At 42.7% G+C, this 19168-nt stretch overlaps 3 protein-coding genes across 10 annotated transcripts in view; 2 read left to right on the top strand and 1 right to left on the bottom strand.

Annotated features, from left to right (window-relative positions):
• Positions 1-3: 3 nt before the first annotated feature.
• LOC1277449 (general transcription factor IIH subunit 3) lies at positions 4-1481 on the top strand. Its single transcript, XM_061661838.1, has 6 exons — positions 4-216; positions 293-473; positions 543-738; positions 807-1052; positions 1124-1296; positions 1361-1481. The coding sequence occupies exons 1-6, from the start codon at positions 210-212 to the stop codon at positions 1422-1424; spliced, it is 867 nt and encodes a 288-aa protein (XP_061517822.1). The 5' UTR covers positions 4-209; the 3' UTR covers positions 1425-1481.
• Positions 1414-3214, bottom strand: LOC3291733 (5-methylcytosine rRNA methyltransferase NSUN4). Its single transcript, XM_061661837.1, has 3 exons — positions 3096-3214; positions 1722-3019; positions 1414-1654 (listed from the first exon to the last, which is right to left on the bottom strand). The coding sequence occupies exons 1-3, from the start codon at positions 3159-3161 to the stop codon at positions 1510-1512; spliced, it is 1509 nt and encodes a 502-aa protein (XP_061517821.1). The 5' UTR covers positions 3162-3214; the 3' UTR covers positions 1414-1509.
• Positions 3215-4736: 1522 nt separating this feature from the next.
• Positions 4737-19168, top strand: part of LOC1277446 (CD63 antigen) — a 95219-nt gene continuing 80787 nt past the window's right edge. Inside the window, exons 1-3 of one of the 8 annotated variants that reach the window (XM_061661845.1) lie at positions 4798-5060; positions 5234-5270; positions 5369-5559. The gene's annotated coding sequence lies outside the window, so the exon portion shown is untranslated. Of the gene's footprint in view, positions 5198-5233; positions 5271-5368; positions 5560-19168 lie in introns of all 8 variants that reach the window. The other 7 variants (XM_061661840.1, XM_061661847.1, XM_061661843.1 and 4 more) reach the window with 7 other exon arrangements.

Here is a 19168-nt window from a genome sequence, read left to right on the forward strand (position 1 = left end):
GGTTGGCTACGCGAAATGACTTATGTTTTGATAAAACGAATATATGCGCAATCTGAGATTGCGCATCGTGTATTAATACGGTAATGGTATTAATTTATAAAATTTAAAAAAAAATTAAGGATAAAATGACTAGTGAGCGCTCACTATTCCAAACCAGCTGTCAAACAGGCGAGCGAACATAAACAAAACAAACCAACTAGGAAGCCGCAATGGACGGTACGTGCTCACAGCGAATATCCCATTTTTAAGTGTAATTTACCTTCTTACCAACAATTTCACTGTGCTTTCACAGAAAACAAAGACGCCAGCTTGCTGGTAATCGTGCTCGATACCAATCCCTCCCAGCGCATCATCCGCGAGAAGCCGCACAACCTCACGCAATGTCTCGACTCGATCGTGGCGTTCGCGAACGCACACCTGATGCAGAAGGCACAGAACAAGCTGGCAGTGTTGGCCTGCCATCATCATGCGACGTAAGAATGGCATGATTAGTCCTACTGCTATGCTAATAACTCATCCTTTCATTCTACCCAAATTTGCAGCCAGTTCCTGTACCCAACACCCGGCAAACCGCTCGACATCCGGCAGGTCGACGGGCAGTACGAAGTGTTTACACTGGTGGAGAAAACGATCAAGCAGAAGCTAGCGCACATGATCAACACGGCGCCACCTTTAACGACACCGACGGAATCCCTGCTGGCCGGCAGCATGTCGATGGCACTCTGCTACATCGCGCGGGTAACTAATGCTGCCCTATTGCGGTGCAATTCTGCCTTTTCTCACCCACATTTTTTTTTTGTGTTCAGATAAATCGCAACAAAGCACCCGGTTCGAAGATTAACTCACGTGTGCTGGTCGTCACCGGGAGTAATGAGTGTGCCTCACAGTACATGACGTACATGAACGTGTTCTTCACCGCACAAAAGCAGGGCGTGGTTGTAGATGTGTGTGCCCTCGATAAAGCGCTTAGTTTGCTGCAGCAAGGGTGCGATATTACCGGCGGGCAGTACCTTCGGCTGGAGCAGCTGGAGGGTTTTCTACAGTATCTTTTGGTTGGTATAGCAGTACCGACAGGGGTGGGAAAGTGCAATCAATAACGAACTTATGTGCCTTCCTTTTCCAGTGGGTATTCCTGCCCGATCCGCAGATGCGCTGCAAGCTCGTCCTTCCGCCACCGGTGAAGGTGGACTACCGTGCTGCATGTTTCTGCCACCGCGAGCTGATCGACATCGGTTACGTTTGCTCCGTTTGTTTGTCCATCTTTTGCAAATTCAGCCCCATCTGTACCACTTGCCAGTAAGTGGCGACTTCCATATTCATCAAATTATCGAATGCTAACATCATTTTCTTTCACTTTCAGTACCGTCTTCAAAGCACCGGCACCGATCGCAGCCAAACCGAAGAAAAAGAAGCTTAAAGCGTGAATCTTCATTTACTCTCGCAGGCTAACAATAATAAATGCAGCCTCACCTATACCTATACCCATCACATCTATTCTCTCTACTACTACTACTCATTCCGAACCATTTTGCAGATGTACATTGGTCCGAAGTTGGCGGGCAGGAAGGGAAGCACAAGCTGCCCGTACTTGAGTGTGGTCGGGTTTGCAAATTTAAAAATATCCGTCAGCGGTTGCATCATTAGGCTGAGGTCTCTGAAAGCAAGAAAATGAGGTTATTATTTGAGTCCTTTTTCTCTGCACGATTCCAAGCGTGCCTTACTTGATCGTAACGGTCATTCCAATCTCACTGAACACGTTACTCAGCGCCATATGCACCACACCATCGTTCTGTACCGGGCTTAGGCTGCACGTGGAGTACACGAGCGTTCCACCCGGTCGCAACAGCTTCAAACAGTTGCCCAAAATGCTCGCCTGCAGTTCGGGCAACCGTAGCCGCTCCTTCACGCGCGACGGTTTGAAAATGTTGTTATCGTTCTCCATCACCGAGTGGCGATCGTTCGTGCACGGTACGTCCACCAGCACCCGATCGTACATCGAGTACTCCTGCAGGTTGCGCGCATCGGACTGCGTGATGAAGCAGCGCTTCTGCTTCCACTTCTCGTCGAAATCGTACAAATACTGGCGCATCAGCTGGCGGATTCGGTTGCAGCGGCTTTCCTGCAGATCGTTCATTACCATCGTGCCGGGGTGCAGGGTTTGCAGCAGGAGCAACGATTTGCCACCCGGTGCCGCACAGGCATCCAGCACCCGATCACCCGGCTGCACGTTGAGCGCTAGCGGGGGCAAACAGGAAGCTCCATCGAACAGGAAGTGCGACAACACCCCCGTGCTACACTTGCGAGGACTGCGGAAGGTGGACACGTTCGCCCGTTCGTACGTGTACAGGTGCAGCTGTTCCGGGATGGTGAACGATTCGTCCATTTCGATTTTGAGCGGAAAATCGGTACTGTTGCTGTAGTATTTGTAATGCTCCGACTCGAACACGTAGTCCTCCATGCCTTTCAGCTTCGAGGCGGGCACAAACTCGTGCAGTGCCGCTGCCGTACCAACAGCCGGATCGACCATGCGCTGGTAGTCGATTTCCGAATCATCCTTCAAACTTTTGTCGAGCGATTGCTTGTAATCCACCACCTTTGCTTCCGCGGAAGAATCGCTCCCACTGTTCGATGTGCTCAAGCTGCTGGGAGCCGCACTCGGATTAGCCCGGTACAAACTGTCCGTTTCCGCGCGCTCCTGATTCGCCTGGAAGGCGGCAACGCGGTCGCCCATCTTGAACACTTTACCACCGGCGGGCAACTGTTGCTGTTGCTCTTCGCCGTTCGCCAGTGCGCTCTTGCGTGCCAAGTAAATGTCCCGTAAGCTTATTGCCCCGTCCGATTGGAGCAGCCGGATGGTGTCCTCCGTGTCGCCGAACTGGTTCACCAGTGCGATGTACTTGTGTTTGCACTGCAGCGCTATCCGGACGCTTTTCCATCGTGCCCCAAACACGGAGCCGTAGAAATCGTCAAAGTTTTCCAGCGCCCGGTCCTTGGGGAACTGTTTCTTCCGCAGCTCGGACTGGAAATGCGATTTAATCGAGGGGTGGTTTTAGTAATTGTACTGTTGCGTTGTTGTCCACCTTTCCCCCACTTACCCAATGCGTTTTTGCATGCCGAAAGCGTTGTAAAATTAAGGGTAGCCGGTGAGTCGGTCGCAGCATGCTGAAGGTTGACAGTTATGTAAAAGCCGCTGCGGGTGCTGTAAACAATAACAAACGGCTTCCCATGCGGTTGTCAGCAGTGTGGCCAGCAAATCGATTGTACGAATGAGCACATTTAGAAGCCTCCGTTAATTTTTATAATTTTATATTAATTTGTTTACATTACATTTGTGCAGCAGTCCTGTTTGAATATGTAAATTAAAGCTGTTTGAATTTTTTGTGAGATTATTTTACCGCTGTTGCTATTACGTTCGAAAAGAACACGTGCAATGGAGATCGAATGAATTAAAGAAATGAACAGATGAACACGAGAAGGAGAGAGAGAAGGAGAGAGAGAGATAGAAAAAGAGAGAGAAAGAAAGAGAGAGAGAAAGAGAGAGAGAGAGAGAGAGAGAGAGAGAGAGAGAGAGAGAGAGAGAGAATGGGGTGGCGGCGGCTAGTGCCAACTTTTTTCGCTCATCAAGGCACGGCCATTCGCCGGATCTCAAATTTAAGTGGTTTTTTTATTGTTTTTTTATGCAAAAATGGCTGAAATACTTGCACAACATATTTATCCATCAAATGCAATGCTTTCCCAAGCGCCACAGATTAAGCTCCATAGCTTCACTGGTTTGCTCAATAGATGGAGTTTCATAATTCGTTATTATATTGCTATCCTTTTCTTGTAATGTGTTTGGCCTAGCTTTTTATCGAATCATGGCATATATACCCTTCTAACTTTTCGAGCAAAAATCTAAGTGAATGGTCGTGTGGTCAGATACGGGTATCAACACCAACGACCTTAGCTCAAATCTCATTTGCTTCAGTGCTGGTGGTTTACATTGGAGTTTAGTATTTAAGCAATCGTATCGCCGTACTAGTTCTAGCAATGCCATAACTTCAATGCGAAACCATACAACAGTGCAGAGGGAATGAGAAAGCTCTCCTTCAAGCGAGGAAGCCCCATTGGATGGGTATTCCACCAACAGATGGGCGCCACCCCAGCCTTTTTTTACTATTTTTAGAATGCATGAGTCGTTTGTCGTCTGTTAAACGAAGTCTTTCTATATTCCGTTTAGGTTGAGAGCCTGAGTCGTTTAGAACCCGTTTAGTGGTCGTTTAATGGATTTGTGGCACTTGGATTGGGTGAATACTGAGTTTGCCATGGTGTTAAAGATATTTCTTCATTTTTTGTGTTCGTCCTACGCTCAATAAAACGAGGTACGATTCTAAGACAGCTCGAGAAGCATCTAAAACTACTAGAGAAACAATCAAACTATCATGGGAAAAACTGTCTCAGAAGTCTGTAAATGCCGACATGACCACGCTTTGCACCTTTTCTCAGCGAAGGAGAATTCCACATTTTTTGACAATTTTGAAACCTTTGTTTGTTTGTTCCAAATGCTAAGATTTGAATTGTAGGAGAAACTCGAGAGCCTAATTTAAAAAAAATCTTTCGTTTGAATTCCCGCCTAAAGTCGAAAATGAACTTGTGGGTTCATGATACCGATTGAACGATCTCGAACGAATTCGACAATACGCCCCTCATCGTACGAGGAGCACACGCGCGCGCTCTCTCTCACTTTCTTTCACTCTCTCTCTCTCTCAGTTCAATTGCACGCCGCCTGCAGCGAACAGCTCGCTCAAGGGCCCACACGACACGCGTATACGCAACCATTCGTACTGTTCATTTCCTCGCGAGCGGAAGCCCAGCGCTGCTGCACACACAGCTCCGGAATCCATTTCTAGCCGTACCTTTGCATTTCCTACGCGCGGCAAGCCGTTTCTATAGCAACCCCATCGTGTTTTCGGGAAGCGTCCGTGTGTTCGAACAGCAGCAGGTGTGAGCGACCCTCAGAGCCAATAGTAATACACAGCAGCAGGTTTTGCATACGGCGCACGCGACGAGCCCTTACCCCCGTGAGTGTTGGTGTGAAGCGGAATATCGTGCCGAATCAATATTCCGTGCCTTCCCCTCCCTCCTTCCATCCCTCCTCCGATAAGTGATTTGTTCCGACGCTAACTGTTTTATCCCGCGGGAAGATACGGTAGAGGTGGTAGGAGTAAAAATCTGAGAAATTGTTTTTTTTGAGGCTTGTGGCTGCTGCGATTTAGCATTTGTGTTTGAGTGTGTGTGTGTGTGTGTGTGTGTGTGTGTTTGGGTGTGTGACGGTGGTGTGAGGGGGAGCGGTACCATTTTAACCGTAAAAATCTGTCTTCGATTTCAGGTCAGCGACCATCTTAAAGTGTGTCCGTGCAAAGTGTAAAGTGCTTGCTGAGAAGAAGAGAGAGAGAGAAGAAGTGAAAAAAGTGCTGATAGTAAAAAACCCGTGCATTGGAATAAAGTTGCACCATCTTTTGGGGGCCGTGTGCATCGTTGTGTGAACGGGCAGAGTCGTGTGCTGTTAAGCGCAAAAAGGTTAGTTACAGCTCGTACTTGGTTTGTGTGTGGGAAAATGCCATACGTTTCATGTAATGAAAATATCATAAACCATCAATGCGAGTGTATTTATGGCTTTGTATCTGCTTGAATCATTTCCAATGCTTTTTTTGTTCTCCCGGACAAACTTTTATCACAAAAACCAGCCCGAAAGCGGGACGCCATTACGATGGCAACGCTCCTGTAGTAGTCACCAAACAACAGCAAAACAACTTGAAAAAGAAAAACACAACTACAGTGAAATACCGTTGCTATGGGAATAGGAAACGGAAGCCATCGCTTGCCGTAAATAATGGAACGTGTGTCTCGCTCGCGTACTTCGCCGCGTCTGTCTGGCTTGCTTTGTTAGAAACTCCGTCTTGAACTGCATCCTGCTTACCCTTACTCTCTCTCTCTCTTTCTTTCGCGAAAGACGGTGCGAGTAGAATGGCCGGATCAAAACAATGGAAACGCATCAAAACAACACACACACACACCCTTCGGCAGCGGTCGCCGTCTGCTCTTCTCGTCTGCCTGTCGCTGTGTGCTTCTCGCTACAGCCAATTCCCGGACCGTGTTTTGGGAAGTGGAAAATTCCATACGCGTTTGTTCTCTATACCGAGTCAAAAAAGGACGTTTACCTTCGTTCGACAACGAACCGTCGTGCCTAGTTGCTGATGTTAATCGTTCTGGGAAAGTAGGGAAAATACCCTCCGGTTTACTTCGATACTTAACGGCAAGTGGAGGGTTTGTGTGTGTGTGTGTGTGTGTGTGTGTGGGGGGGGGGGGGGGGAGGTTGTGTGTTTCTGATTTGTGTCGTTTTGTGCCAATAGCAGACAAATTTTGGAGGGTGCCCGGCAGTGCTGGAATTGAAAGCGGTCTCTATCGGGTTGATATTTATGGTGGAGTATTTTCGGGAGACATCCTTCCTCATTTGTGTGCTATTCACACGTTGTGCTGTGCACGAGGTGTGGGTTTGTGTTGCTATTCAAGTATCGTCGTTCCGTTCAAGTGGATATGCTGTTGTTTGTTTTGATGCGTGATCCAATTTAAATATTTGAACAATTGTCGCTCGTTTTTGAACACATACACACACACGCGCAGCAGGTAACCGTTTTGAAGTGGGGAAAAAGAGTTTCTGAAGATATCATTCTAAAAAAGTCTTTCTGTTGGAATGTTCTTGTTTGAAAATAAATAATCCCAACATTTGCTTGTTATACTTTTAAAGTTGAGCAATGTGTGAAATATACCGTATTACTTCGACTTACGGACACTTGAGACATTTTTGGAGCAAACCTTCTAAATTTAAGAAAAAAAAAAAAAGATTTCCAATAACTTTACTCGTAACATGGTAAAAACTCAAGGAATTACAGCAATATTTTGATTCATATTTCGGCCAATTTTTACTTCATGTTTCATATGACGGACGTTTTGATTCAAATTTCGGACAGCATCAAAATATCGGTAATTATTTTCAGATTCACTTACACACTTTTTTAGTTTTCTACTTCTTTTAAGGTCCGGACTCTGGTAGTGAACTGACCGACAGATAATATTTATTTACTGTTGCATCAGGGTCTACTAGGGGTCAGAAACATGTTTAATTTATTCTAGTACATCATGGCAATCATATAAACTTAAAAAGCGGTATGACCAGGAATTGGATATGAAGAAATTGAATAAAAACATGCAAAAAGCCTGGAATTTGAAGATTTTAACACTCCTTAATTCGCTACATACGATTGCCGGTGCATTTTAAATTTAACTTAAGCTTCATGCAAAGCAGTATTTGAACAACATTAAGGTAATTTTGGCATGCAATGTTGGCTTTAACCTTTCCACTAAATTTATGTCAAGACACAATTGCATATAGAAAAAAGTAGAATCACCAACCTTATCATTAAATACATTCGTTGTCGTTATCTTTTGACTGCAAGTAGCAATTTTTTGAAAGCACTAACTTTTGACTGTAAGTGATCTATGTTTGCCCCTAGTATAAAACATAATAAATACACTTGATATTAGTGATATTTTAATTTAAAACGTTTGTTTTTGATTTTTTTTTCTTTTTACGAATTTCAATAAATTTTTACGGCATTATTTGCACCTGAAAATGCATGCATGAATGCTTGAAAAGCGCAATAACAATTGTTTAATAATTGATTCATTGATACTTTTGATTAAGTTGAAGAAACTAAGTAAACACATGGCAAATAACAAAATTGCCTTAGAAACAAACATCGATGATTAAGAAGCAAATTTCAGCGTTCAGCGACTGTAGGTAAAGTGATAAAACTTTTTTTGTTATTTAACACTGATGAGTTGATGGAACTAGTGATGTGCTATTTAGAGAACTCCCAAGACTCCGATCTGACTCCGGTTATAGTCCGATTCCGATTCCGGCAAAATCCGAACCAATAGTTCCGCCCGGAGTCGCCCATAGTCGTTCGGAGTCGTTTGGAGTCGAAGTTGTCTGGAGTTGCCTGGAGTTGTCCGGAGTCGCTCGAAGTCGCCTCGGAGTCGTTCGGAGTCGTCCAGAGTAGTTCGGAGTCGTCCGGAATCGGAGACCGGAGTCAACAGCAGCCTTCCGGTGCAATGTGCTTGTAATCGAGCATTTCATTTCGTTGTGTTTTTTTGTCTTTCACTTTGCGCGTACATTTCGTATACAGGCCTTTGTTGTAAAGGCCAACTTCAGCCGACTCTGGACGACTCCAGACGACTCCGGACGACTCTGGACGACCAACTGATTCCGGATGACTTCGGGCGACTCTGGACGACTCCAGACGACTTTGGACGACTCTGGACGATTCTGGACGACTTCAACTAATTCCGGACGATTCTGGACGACTTCAACTAATTCCGGACGACTCCGGACGACTCCAGACGACTCCAACTACTAACGACTCCGGATGACTCCGGACGGCTCCGGAGGACTCCGGGCGACTCTGGACGACTCCAGACGACTTCAACTGATTACGGACCACTCCGGACGACTCCAGACGACTCCAACTACTAACGACTCCGGACGACTCTGGACGACTCCGGACGACATCAACTGATTCCGGATGACTCCGGACGACATCAACTGATTCCGGATGACTCCGGACGACTCCGGACGACTCCGGATAATGCTGGGCAGTCGGTTCCTTAATTATTGGAGTAGGATCGGACTCGACTCCGGATTTTTGTCAATTTTACCCATCACTAGATAAAACGCAACCAACTAAAACAAAACCCCCATTGGCCATTATTGTTGCAAGCCGATCTGCTTAACACTATTTTATCAAGTTGGCTAAAATCATTCGACCGTGACGGTAAACTTTGCATTTCACCTGAGCTTTAAAGTAATCCCTCCTGTACGTCGGTATCCCCGGGGCTTCTCGATCCCTTGTCAGAGCTCAAATGATTCCACATCGACCCCTTGGAGTGTAAGATGGGTGTGAAGGGGAGAGTACCATGACCTTAACAGTATTCTCACAGGAGATCTGGGGCGAAATGAGTGCGCGGGGTTAGTTCTTCGGGTGAGCCCCAACGAAATACACCTAAGGCAAGAGAAAAGACGAGCAGCAGCGCTCTAAGTGTTACTTGAGCTTGCTGGGAACGTTCCTTTTGTATCTCTGCTTTCTTCCCTCCCATCAGTCTCTGTATGCCCGGGTCGCCTTTTATCGCCTTTTCGGACGCAGCACACGCTGCTGCGGGTGCAATATGCGGGGTTGCACTTGAAAACTGCATTGCGGTTGCGGTGGCATCAATGAGCAGAAGGACGTCCGGGGGAGACACTTCACCCCAGACGGTTCTAATGTATATGCGGATCGATTCGTTAGAGGATATGCGCTCTGGAGCTCCGGTTGGTGTGGTGGTTATGGTGTAGACGACGCCCCGAGCTGTGGAGAATGAAAGCATGCCAGCAAAATTAGAGCAAGCCCCGGAGGCTAAGGTAAGAAAGATCCCGTCTGCAAAAGCATTGGGGGGGCCAACTGTTAGAGACTTTTCCTTCGGTGTGTTTTCTTTTTTTGGTTCTGGGTTTTTAGCTTTTTTGCTTGCATCGTTAGGACTAAAGTATAGGACTGCAATCTGCGCTGAAGCCGAATTTTTACCCCCAAACCAAAGCGCGCTAGCCTAGCCGCTCCTAAGTGAAAACTCTCGTTGTGGTGTGGGGTCTTTGTGTAGCTGTGAGCAAAGGAAAAATTGGATAAACCGAAGGAAAAGTGGGTTTTCGTTGGAAGTTTGTGGCCGAGAATGGAAAGAGTGTCCGAGTGCTTGGTGTGTGGTATGTGTGTGTATGTGTGTGGACACTTGATGGTTTCGTCGCTCGAAGGGGACTTTTATTCCATGGAAAGGACTTTTCCAGCTGTATGGTGATTGGGAGAAAAAGTTTTTTGTTTTGTGTTTTCAGTAGAATGAGGAATAGATTAAGTTAGATCTCGAGTTAGATTTGTGGGACATGTGTTGCGTGTATTTGTGTATGTGTGGGTTTGGTTTCCTATGGCATTTGTTTTAAAGAATTAATTGGAGCTAATGTTGCTAAATCGCTTTAACTGAAAGCATTTGACGAACGATAAATTTTAAACTCTTGTGATAATTTAAACAAACTAATGTGTGTTTTGAAGGTCCAGAATAATATTTCACTTTTTTAAATTAATGCTTTGATTTGATTTAGATAAAATTTAGTAACTATTTTGAAGTCTGATTACAATCCTCATAAACATTGTTTTCAATTTTTATATATTTTAATCATTTTCTAATTTTTAATTTAAATATCTGACGTCATGAATTTCAGTTTTGTTTATGTGTGAATTGAAGGTTTAAAATGTAGGTTTCCTTTTTGTTTTTGAATTTTTGTTTGAATTTTATTTTCAATTATAAACACTGTTTTTATATTTGTCAGATCTGTCCTATATTTGTGCACGCTTTTGATTACGACAAGCTTTACTTAACAGTTATGGCACGGGAATGAGCACGTACCTAATCTGACACTAATCCTCATGTCAAAGCATGCAGACGGGACAGACAGAGGAGCCTAGTTTTACTGGGGCTTCCCCTACAGCTAGTAGCTCGTGTGCGTGGAACGCCACTATCTCTATTGGAGTTAACGTTGAGTGAACAAACTAGCAAAGCAAACTCCCTTATAAGGTTTCCATGGAGTAGTTTTTGAATAACCAGATGCATAGAAAGTGCTCTGTCTTTTCTCGGAATATGCAAACAAGTCCAATATGTCGTCTATGATGTAAAAATGTTGTTTTCATTACGAGTTTGAGCTGCATTTGATGAAGCTTTTGTTAGATGGTAGCATTCTTCTGTTTGCGCTTGTTACACGTGTGCGAGGGATTTCGTTCCAAGGTTGCGCTCCAGTTCAGACCACGAGCTCGTTTTCCCGAAAAGAAATGTTTGAATGCGAAAACACAACAAGAGAGTGTAAAGCAGCGGCAGCCAGCCAGCCAGCAACATGTTGACACGGAAGACAAACAACGTCGCAGGCGGCGGTTCGCGGGCGACGGGATGTCTTTACCGTCTTTTCACACCATTTTCCCGACCGACGCCCCAAGAGGAAGAAGAAGGTGTGTGTGAGGTGTGTGTTTGTTGTGCGATGATACATAGACATACATCAAAGAAGAACGCCTAAAGCCTGCAAAGTGGGATGTAATTTCGAGTGAGAGCTAGGCGATCTAGGCATGGGAGGATGTGTGGTATCCATCGCGTGGGGGCATCACGTGGTGTGGTGTACGGTGGTAAAGGAGGAGGAAGCTGTGTGGTTTTAATTTTCCTTAATCGTTGCCGTTCCGGTTTGTTCATTTGCAACGTGTTTGGGGGAAAGGAAAGGCAGCGGATACTTTCATAGCACCCGCAAAGACCACAACAAGCAACAGGACGGGTGTGTGTGTGCGTGTCTTTTGCAGTTCGAGAAACCAACATTGAAGAAAAAGTTAGAAGTGCTGCAAGGATGACGATGCTTCTTACATGAAATGGTGTATTTGGTAAATTGTATTTGGAGCATAGCAACACACGTTATGACGCTGCCTACAGCATGCTTGAAGATACGTTCAAGACTTCTGTTAACAAAGGCTTTTTCCACAAACATTGTTGAAGATATGTTGAAGATTTAATTACACGGTTTCTTGAATTTCGTTAGAGGCATTTCCATGTATTTCAATAAACGTTGTCTTTGTCTACTTACTGGGAGCTTGGTATGTTTACGAACTAGTTTGAATTTAATGCCAGTTTATCAGAAATGTTTGTGGATTCCTGACACAAATTATAATCGCGATTTGCCATTGAGGGGATACTATTCCATGTATTGTAGATGATATTACTGATCTTGTGGAGATGTAGGTTACAATTTTATATAGTCCATATGGCGAGGATTTGCAGATTGATAAACTTATTAATATATACTTTAAAAGCAAAGAAATGTTGAACAACAATGTTAAGCGTTTCGTTTGTTTTTCATAGAACTATCCTCAATTTTCACCCTTTATTGTCACTACAGAATAAAAATCGATTGTTTGTATACCGCTTCATTGAAGCTAATCTGGTTGAATTTCTGAAATACTGCTATTCCAATTTCGAAAAAAGCTTTCAAGTCCATTGCATATACGCAGATTTTCATGCAATTTCAGGGTGGTCCTGTGGTACAGTCGTCAACTCGAACGTCTCAATAACACGCCCGTAATAGGTTCAAGCCCGGAATGGACCGTCCCCTCGTAGTAAGGATTTTGACTCCCGGCTACGTGGTATTGAATAAAGTCTTGAGGGCCTGTATAGGCCGGCATGTCCGCGTAGGACGTTACGCCAAATAGAAGAAGATTTTCATGCAGCTTTTGATAAATTCAACCATATCTTACTTCTAGCGAAACTGATAAAATATGAAGTAAGCAGAGACCTCGTATATTGGCTTCAAAGTTTCGTTTTAGATAGAAGCGTACCCTTTTTGTCTGGAAACTTGTTGCTGTCGTTAGTTCGTCCCATTATTGAATTTGCTAGTATAGTTTGGACCCGTTTACAACAAGATGGAATAGATAGATTAGATGCTGTTCAAAAAAGTTTACAAACATACTCTTCTATCGTTTACCATGGTCGAACATTATTCGGACTAGAATCTTTACAACAACGTAGACTGACGGCACAGAGTATTTTCCTTCACAAGGTTGTAACAGGGATTGCATTCTATTCTAATGCATATTATCTTTTTATTTCCGGGTATACTTTTAAGAGCAAGGCATCTTTTACAGGCAGACTTCAGGACTACTTTATATTGCTCCAGGTACCCAGTACTCCAAATGATGAGCTCTTATAACGCTCTAGGGCACGTCGTTAATTTTCACCTAAGGACTTTTTAAAGACTTTTTGTATTAAGCTTTTTGGTTGATTATTTCATGTTCGGTGTAGCTGTTTTTTTCTATTAATTAATTAATCTCTAACGTTCAATTCAATGGTGTCTGTTAAGGCTTGGCTGAGGATCAGGTCTTTTAATTCTAAGATTGATTTTTTAATGCGTTATGTACGCAAAATTTGCTCGATAACTTAATTTAATGAAATATAAAACACATAAAAAATATGAAATTTATGTAAAATAATTAAATATTTCTTCAATATACTTGTGCTCTATAGAAATAGATCTAACAAAGTAGAAGTTTTACATATTATTTACAAAAAAATAAATACATTGATTTTTTTTCAACTTTTCGTCCGTAGATTTTTGCATAATGTTGGTCAAATTGTTTAACATTTATACTGGTAGTAGTCAGAAATCGAATGTTGATTGTTTTCAAACGAAAAATGAGTGGATCTAGTCCGTAAATGTAATCGATATTGAAACTAGGACTAGCAAAGGGATTTCAAGGTGAATTGATATAAAAATACAGGTAAATATGTAACAAAATTCTGAAATTCTGAATTCTACCTGTGAAAGGGAGGGATTTGTATTAATAAGGAAGATTGAAAATTCATTTGGATCAATTGCCCAGCTTTGGCAGAGGACTCGCCCAAATTCCGCATCCAATTAGTTCCAAGGAATGCCTGACTATTCTATTTTAGTTTCATTTAGACACGTAAATTAAAGGACATAATCAATTTGCTGTACCGCCATATGTGTTATTGTTAAGCATATTTGTTTTAAAATATTCCCATCCGTTTCATTATATACGCAGCAAAGCAGCAAAAATGAAATTCAATCCCCATAGCATTGGATTTACTCTTGCGCAACGAATTGCAACGAAACCGGAAAGCAACTCTAAGGGCAACTTCACACTAAAATGTAGCTGTACATGCAAAAGCGCGATATATTTAAGACTTGTGCAAATCTCTCTCGAGCGCTCGATAAGAAAACGGAACCTCAGAGCAATATATTTGCCCTGGCGGGGAAACCTTACATCTTCCATCGCCTCAGGAAGCAAACCGAAGCAAATGCGCCTTCCTCGGGACACATTATCAAGAAGCGAATGTGTGGATGAAACTGTAAATAAAACGGAATGAGTGGGAGCGCTCTGTAGACGCGTCTCATGCTTCTTCCTGTGGGAAGAAGCAGTGGCTAATCTGTTTCTCAGAGCAAAAAGTGTCACCGAAGTGAGTCACACAGCATCAACATTCCGCCGCACGAGCGTACTCAACAGATTGGATGCTATGTGCCTTCTGGTTACTTACTGATAGAAGTGTGTTAAGAAGAGGAAATTTAATAATGATTCATTATGTTTTTTTTGTCAATCGTTTAGTTGTGATTCACTTTTTTTTTAAAGGATTTTGACTTCAATGTTCAATATGGAATAATCGAACTCTTGATAAAGTTTATACAATTTCGCTTCGACTAGTACTTCAGCTTTCTGAAAATCAGCTTTTAAAAGATTGCTTTTTTTGCGTACCATGCAAATAAATCTATCCCTCTCATCTCCTTTACCGCAGAATCTAATCAAAATCTTGACATAACCTGGCGTTAGCGTGAAAATGATTAAACTTTGCTTGATTTTTGGAGCGCCAATGTCGAGCGATCAATCATGCTTGTTTCATCAAAACTTTTGCTTGGTATTTACCGGAAATACATTGTTGCTATGCACATAAAAAGAACAAACAACCGAGAAACGGAAGTAGCGATCTTTAAGAATTTAATGAAAATCTTCAAACAATGAACCGCGTTTGTAATTCTTTACAAAACAAAAAAGGCGGGGCAGAGGGCGGCCACGTTATTGAAATTGATTAATGCACTAACCAGTTTATCAACCAGTCAACCCCATATATTAGCAAACCCAATATTAAATGCCGATGGCATCGGTGACCTGTCTCGCTGTCTCTTACAATTGATTATGATAACGAAATTCATTCCCTCCTGCGTTCTGTTCCCTCTCTCTCTCTCGTTCACTTCCCTGACTTTCATTTCTATTGAATCAATAAATATTTTGATTTATTCCCCGGCACATACTGTGTAGTGTGTGTGCACAATTGTACAGAGAGAAAGAGAGCTTTTTTTCCTTTCCCGCCGTCAACAAAATACACATTCTTGGTGGTTTCGCCGTAAGTTTCCGACTTCATTGCCGATCAATTCCCGTCGAACGCATATCGTACGACTGCGGGGATAATTTTATTACCTTTCCCCTCCAATGTTAGCATCTCTCCCCGACGATCGCTGTTTGTGGCGTCGGAGACACATAAATTGTTGAGAACTTGTACGAGTTCTTTCGCCCTTGCGAGCGCCGCTTGGTTCGGTGTGTCGGTTTTGTTACGCGCCTGAGCGCGTTCGGTTGAAGATAATAATTGACACTCAGGTCTGTAGTCCACCGGAATTCAAACCCACCCGGTGGTTTCGTGCAGGGGGTGTGTTTACGCAATGGCATATAGGGAATCGTCCAACCATTGGACCACTTTATCAATGCACCGAACACTGGACAAAAGGGGCAGGCAGTAGTACATTTTTGTGGGTACGCACTTTTTTGGGGCAAAAGTTTTCAAAGCAGGTCCGAACCTCCATTGAATGATCTCATCAAATGCATATGAAGAAAAGAATGGGGGGGACGTAGGCGTGTAGAGAAGCGTGTTTGGAATTTTCTTCAAAGGCTCTGGGAGACGATGCGGGTCAAGCAATATCACACAAGACGTGGGGCAGCACACGCGTGTAAGACAAAGAAAAAGCCTGCGGTTTTGATGAGGAGGGAGTTTGGTATACGTGTCACTACGTTAGTGTGACTCCTACCGGGGGTTAGGGTTCAATCGATATCGTCTTGTGTGCCTTTGCCCTTTGATGGCTGCGGTAGAAGAAGAAACCCCGGACGAATCTCGATGAATGGTGCTGATGGGGTTTGCCTTTCAAGTCTTTTGTCTTTTTGAATGGCTTCTCTTGGTCGACGACGGCTGCTATTTGTTGCGTGTGTGTGTGTATGTGTGTGTGTGTGAGTGTCTGAGTTGGTAGAGCGATCTCGGCCGTCGTCGTGGTCGTCTCGGATTAATTAAATTAAACTTCACCGAAACCACCAGTTCGCAGAATCTTTGGCCGTTTCGCACTGGTGATGAAGTGGTACGATGAAGTTTGAGATGGGTTGCCCTATCGAGAGAGGCATTAGTTTCTTCGGGGGAAATTTGATAATGATTTTGTAACCTTTTTTGTATGTAGAAAAAGACTTGGCTGCAAAACGAATGAACTGAAATTGCATTTTAATTGCGCAATGCTCTTGAAGTCGTCAAGAAATAAACATGAACTTAAGGCTACGCGCAAGTGTTTACGCAAGCAGTGATATGTTTCATATTGATTAACTGCATTTTAGCTTTTATCATAGTTTTTATTGCTGTTTGTTTTGTAATCTGATCTGTTCCACATTTCATTGTTTCTTTTATTGGATTAAGAAGTTAACTTGTGCGATTTCCGTATGTATTTTCACCCAATTTTGTGGTACTGTGTATTACTAAATTTTATTTCTTTTCAGTGACTTTACTATTTTGTTTTTTTTTTATTTTTCATTTTCTTTTATGCCTTTTTTTAATTACTCCTTTTCTAGTACTATTTCTATCGTTTAATTTGGTTCATTTATACATTTACATACAGTTTAAATAAAAAAATGCTTCTATGAAAAGGAAAAACAAATTGTAATTTTTTATGTTAAAATCCAAATTATTACAGGGGTTTCCAAGTCATTTTAGAATGTGCACATCATTATTCACCACCTCCAAGATGTTTTTCAACAACTTTCAAATGATGTATTTGAATTAAAATAAAATTTCAGTTCCTGTACATGTTTTTCCAACACATCACAAAGAACTGTCAAACTCCAAATCCAGTTTGAGACGTGTTGAAAATTATGCAGAAGAACTGAAATATTATTGTGATGTAAATACAACATTTTACCGCTGTTGAAAAACATCTCACAATCCATGAAAAATGATGAAGACATTGGTTAATTGACTCAGAAAAGCCTGTCATGAAATTTTATATTCAAATTCAATGCTACATTTTATAAATTAATTAAATTTAATTGGCTGTAAAGAGGAAACATTATTTATTTAAGTAATAACTTAAAAATAAAATCAATAAAAAAAGAAAATAGAGGGGTTTTTAAGTCAGTTTCGAATGTAAACATACCTTTTTAAATATCTGACATTTATACAAAATATATTTAAAAAAATTGTGTTATAGATAAATTAAACTCAAAAGTAAGAGTGTGACATACTATCTTATTTATAGCATACTGATTGATCCATTTAACAAAAAGTTAGTTCTTAATTTTGAGCAATCTCGATTCACTAGATAACGTGTATATTATCAAAGGCAAACATTTGGACGCCTTTAACATATCGGACTGACTAGGATTTATGGACACACGACATTTGGTGTAGGAGTGAATTCAAGTATGCTGTAGCCTATTGTTGTGCATTCAATATCCAGGCCCTTCGATTTCGATCATTTTTGCATCGGAATCAGGCGCATAGTTCATAAAATGCACCTGCCCCGATAGCCTATTATTCTTAGCTTTTTGTGCAATTCAATACGGCTCACCCTATTGTTCCCATGTGTGCAAAGTTTTCGCTTGCGCCGAAGAAGTGCATAGGAACGCAATGTGTGCACCTCCCGCATGCATCAGGCAAAAAGTTATCGGTGACCAAACACGGCCGATCAGATTATTTTTCCCTTGTTCCAGCTCTCGGGGTCCGCCATTTTCATTCGGTCCAAAGCCGTCGCCTCGTCGTCGTCATTCATCAGTTTCATGTGACGCGGCACAAGGCAAACTGAATAGACTAATCATTATTCATTTTTTAGCCGTACATTTAGAATTTTAGTAAAGATTGAAAAAAGTTCGTCTATAAAACCCCGCGTGTTCTCTCGCGTTCGGTTCGCTAACGAGTTATTGATTTTATTCGGAACATTAAGCCACACTGAAACATGAGCCAACACCGGCACCGTATTTATTAAGCGCACAAAAACAATAGCGAGCGCGGAACATTTTCACAACTCGGCACTGGAAACTTTTCCAAAAACCCTCCACCCTGTGACCTGCGGACAGGGGCGGTGTGTGCTGATAATGGTTTGGAAACAGTAGAATGTTTAAATATTTTATAATCCGCTCGGTGGTGCGCATTTTATGCTGCTTTTGTGTGTGCCGTTTTTGTTTTGCAATTTGTTAGCTGCTGGCCTTTTCGTGTGGTTTGATGAGCACACAGCGAGTTTTTGCGAGTACTACCACGATCAGTATTTTCAATCAAACGAATTCATTGTGTGCGCCTGTATGATGTAGAAAGGAAGCACACCTGGCGCTTCAGAGTGAAGCCAAATTAATTCTTGGTAATTAAAATGAAATGAGAAAAACCTCACCTTTCATCACATCATTATCTGTTTAAAATCACGTTGCATAAAACCTCGCCAATAAACACGCGGGTCAGCAGGCGTGCTTGCCAGGTGGAGATGTGATAAGCTCGCCGGAGGAAAGCCGAAAAAATGCATCCATCAGCAAGCCAGCTGCGGTGCAAGTTGAACAATTTTGCTACCGAAGAGTTTTGCAGCGCTGCACAAATCCATCATCCCGTAATCAGGATAATGGCAGGGATTGACTTTCGTGCGCACCAGGAGTCTTATCACGTTTCCCCTTGCGAGAGAACCAGCCATTTCACAGCTGACCGAAACTCAACTTACTCTAGCTGGTGGTGAGGTTAGCTAGATAACAAGCAGAGTAGCAAACGCCGATCCCCTTTCCTGTCGCTGCTTTTGCGCATTGCCAAAGTTGTTGCTTCATATTTGGGGCGTCAAGATGTGTTGGAGTGGAAACTGTACAAATGGCAAGTCTGCAACTGGAACTGTTCCACCCTTTTTGTGTGTCTCTGGAACACATCGTTCATTACTTTCAATGAAAATGAGCAACGAAATATCTCTCTCGTGCGGGGAGTGTTTTAATGCTACTGTGGTTTTATTATGGAGAAGATGATGATGATGATGATGATGATGCTGTGGGGCTTCCATTACTGTGGTTTGGTAACCAGTGCACTGGAAACTGCATTTCGGGGTACATTGCCCGGAAGTTTGTGGTTACTGTTGCCGGTGGATTGCTAGCGGTAAGTATCCTGCCGTGGCGGAAATTGATTGTTGTTGGGGTGATATAACTTCGAAATTAAAATATTTCAGTTTAGTTATACATTAATTATA

This window comes from Anopheles gambiae, chromosome 3 (assembly GCF_943734735.2).
Source record: "Anopheles gambiae chromosome 3, idAnoGambNW_F1_1, whole genome shotgun sequence".
NCBI lineage: Eukaryota > Metazoa > Arthropoda > Insecta > Diptera > Culicidae > Anopheles > Anopheles gambiae.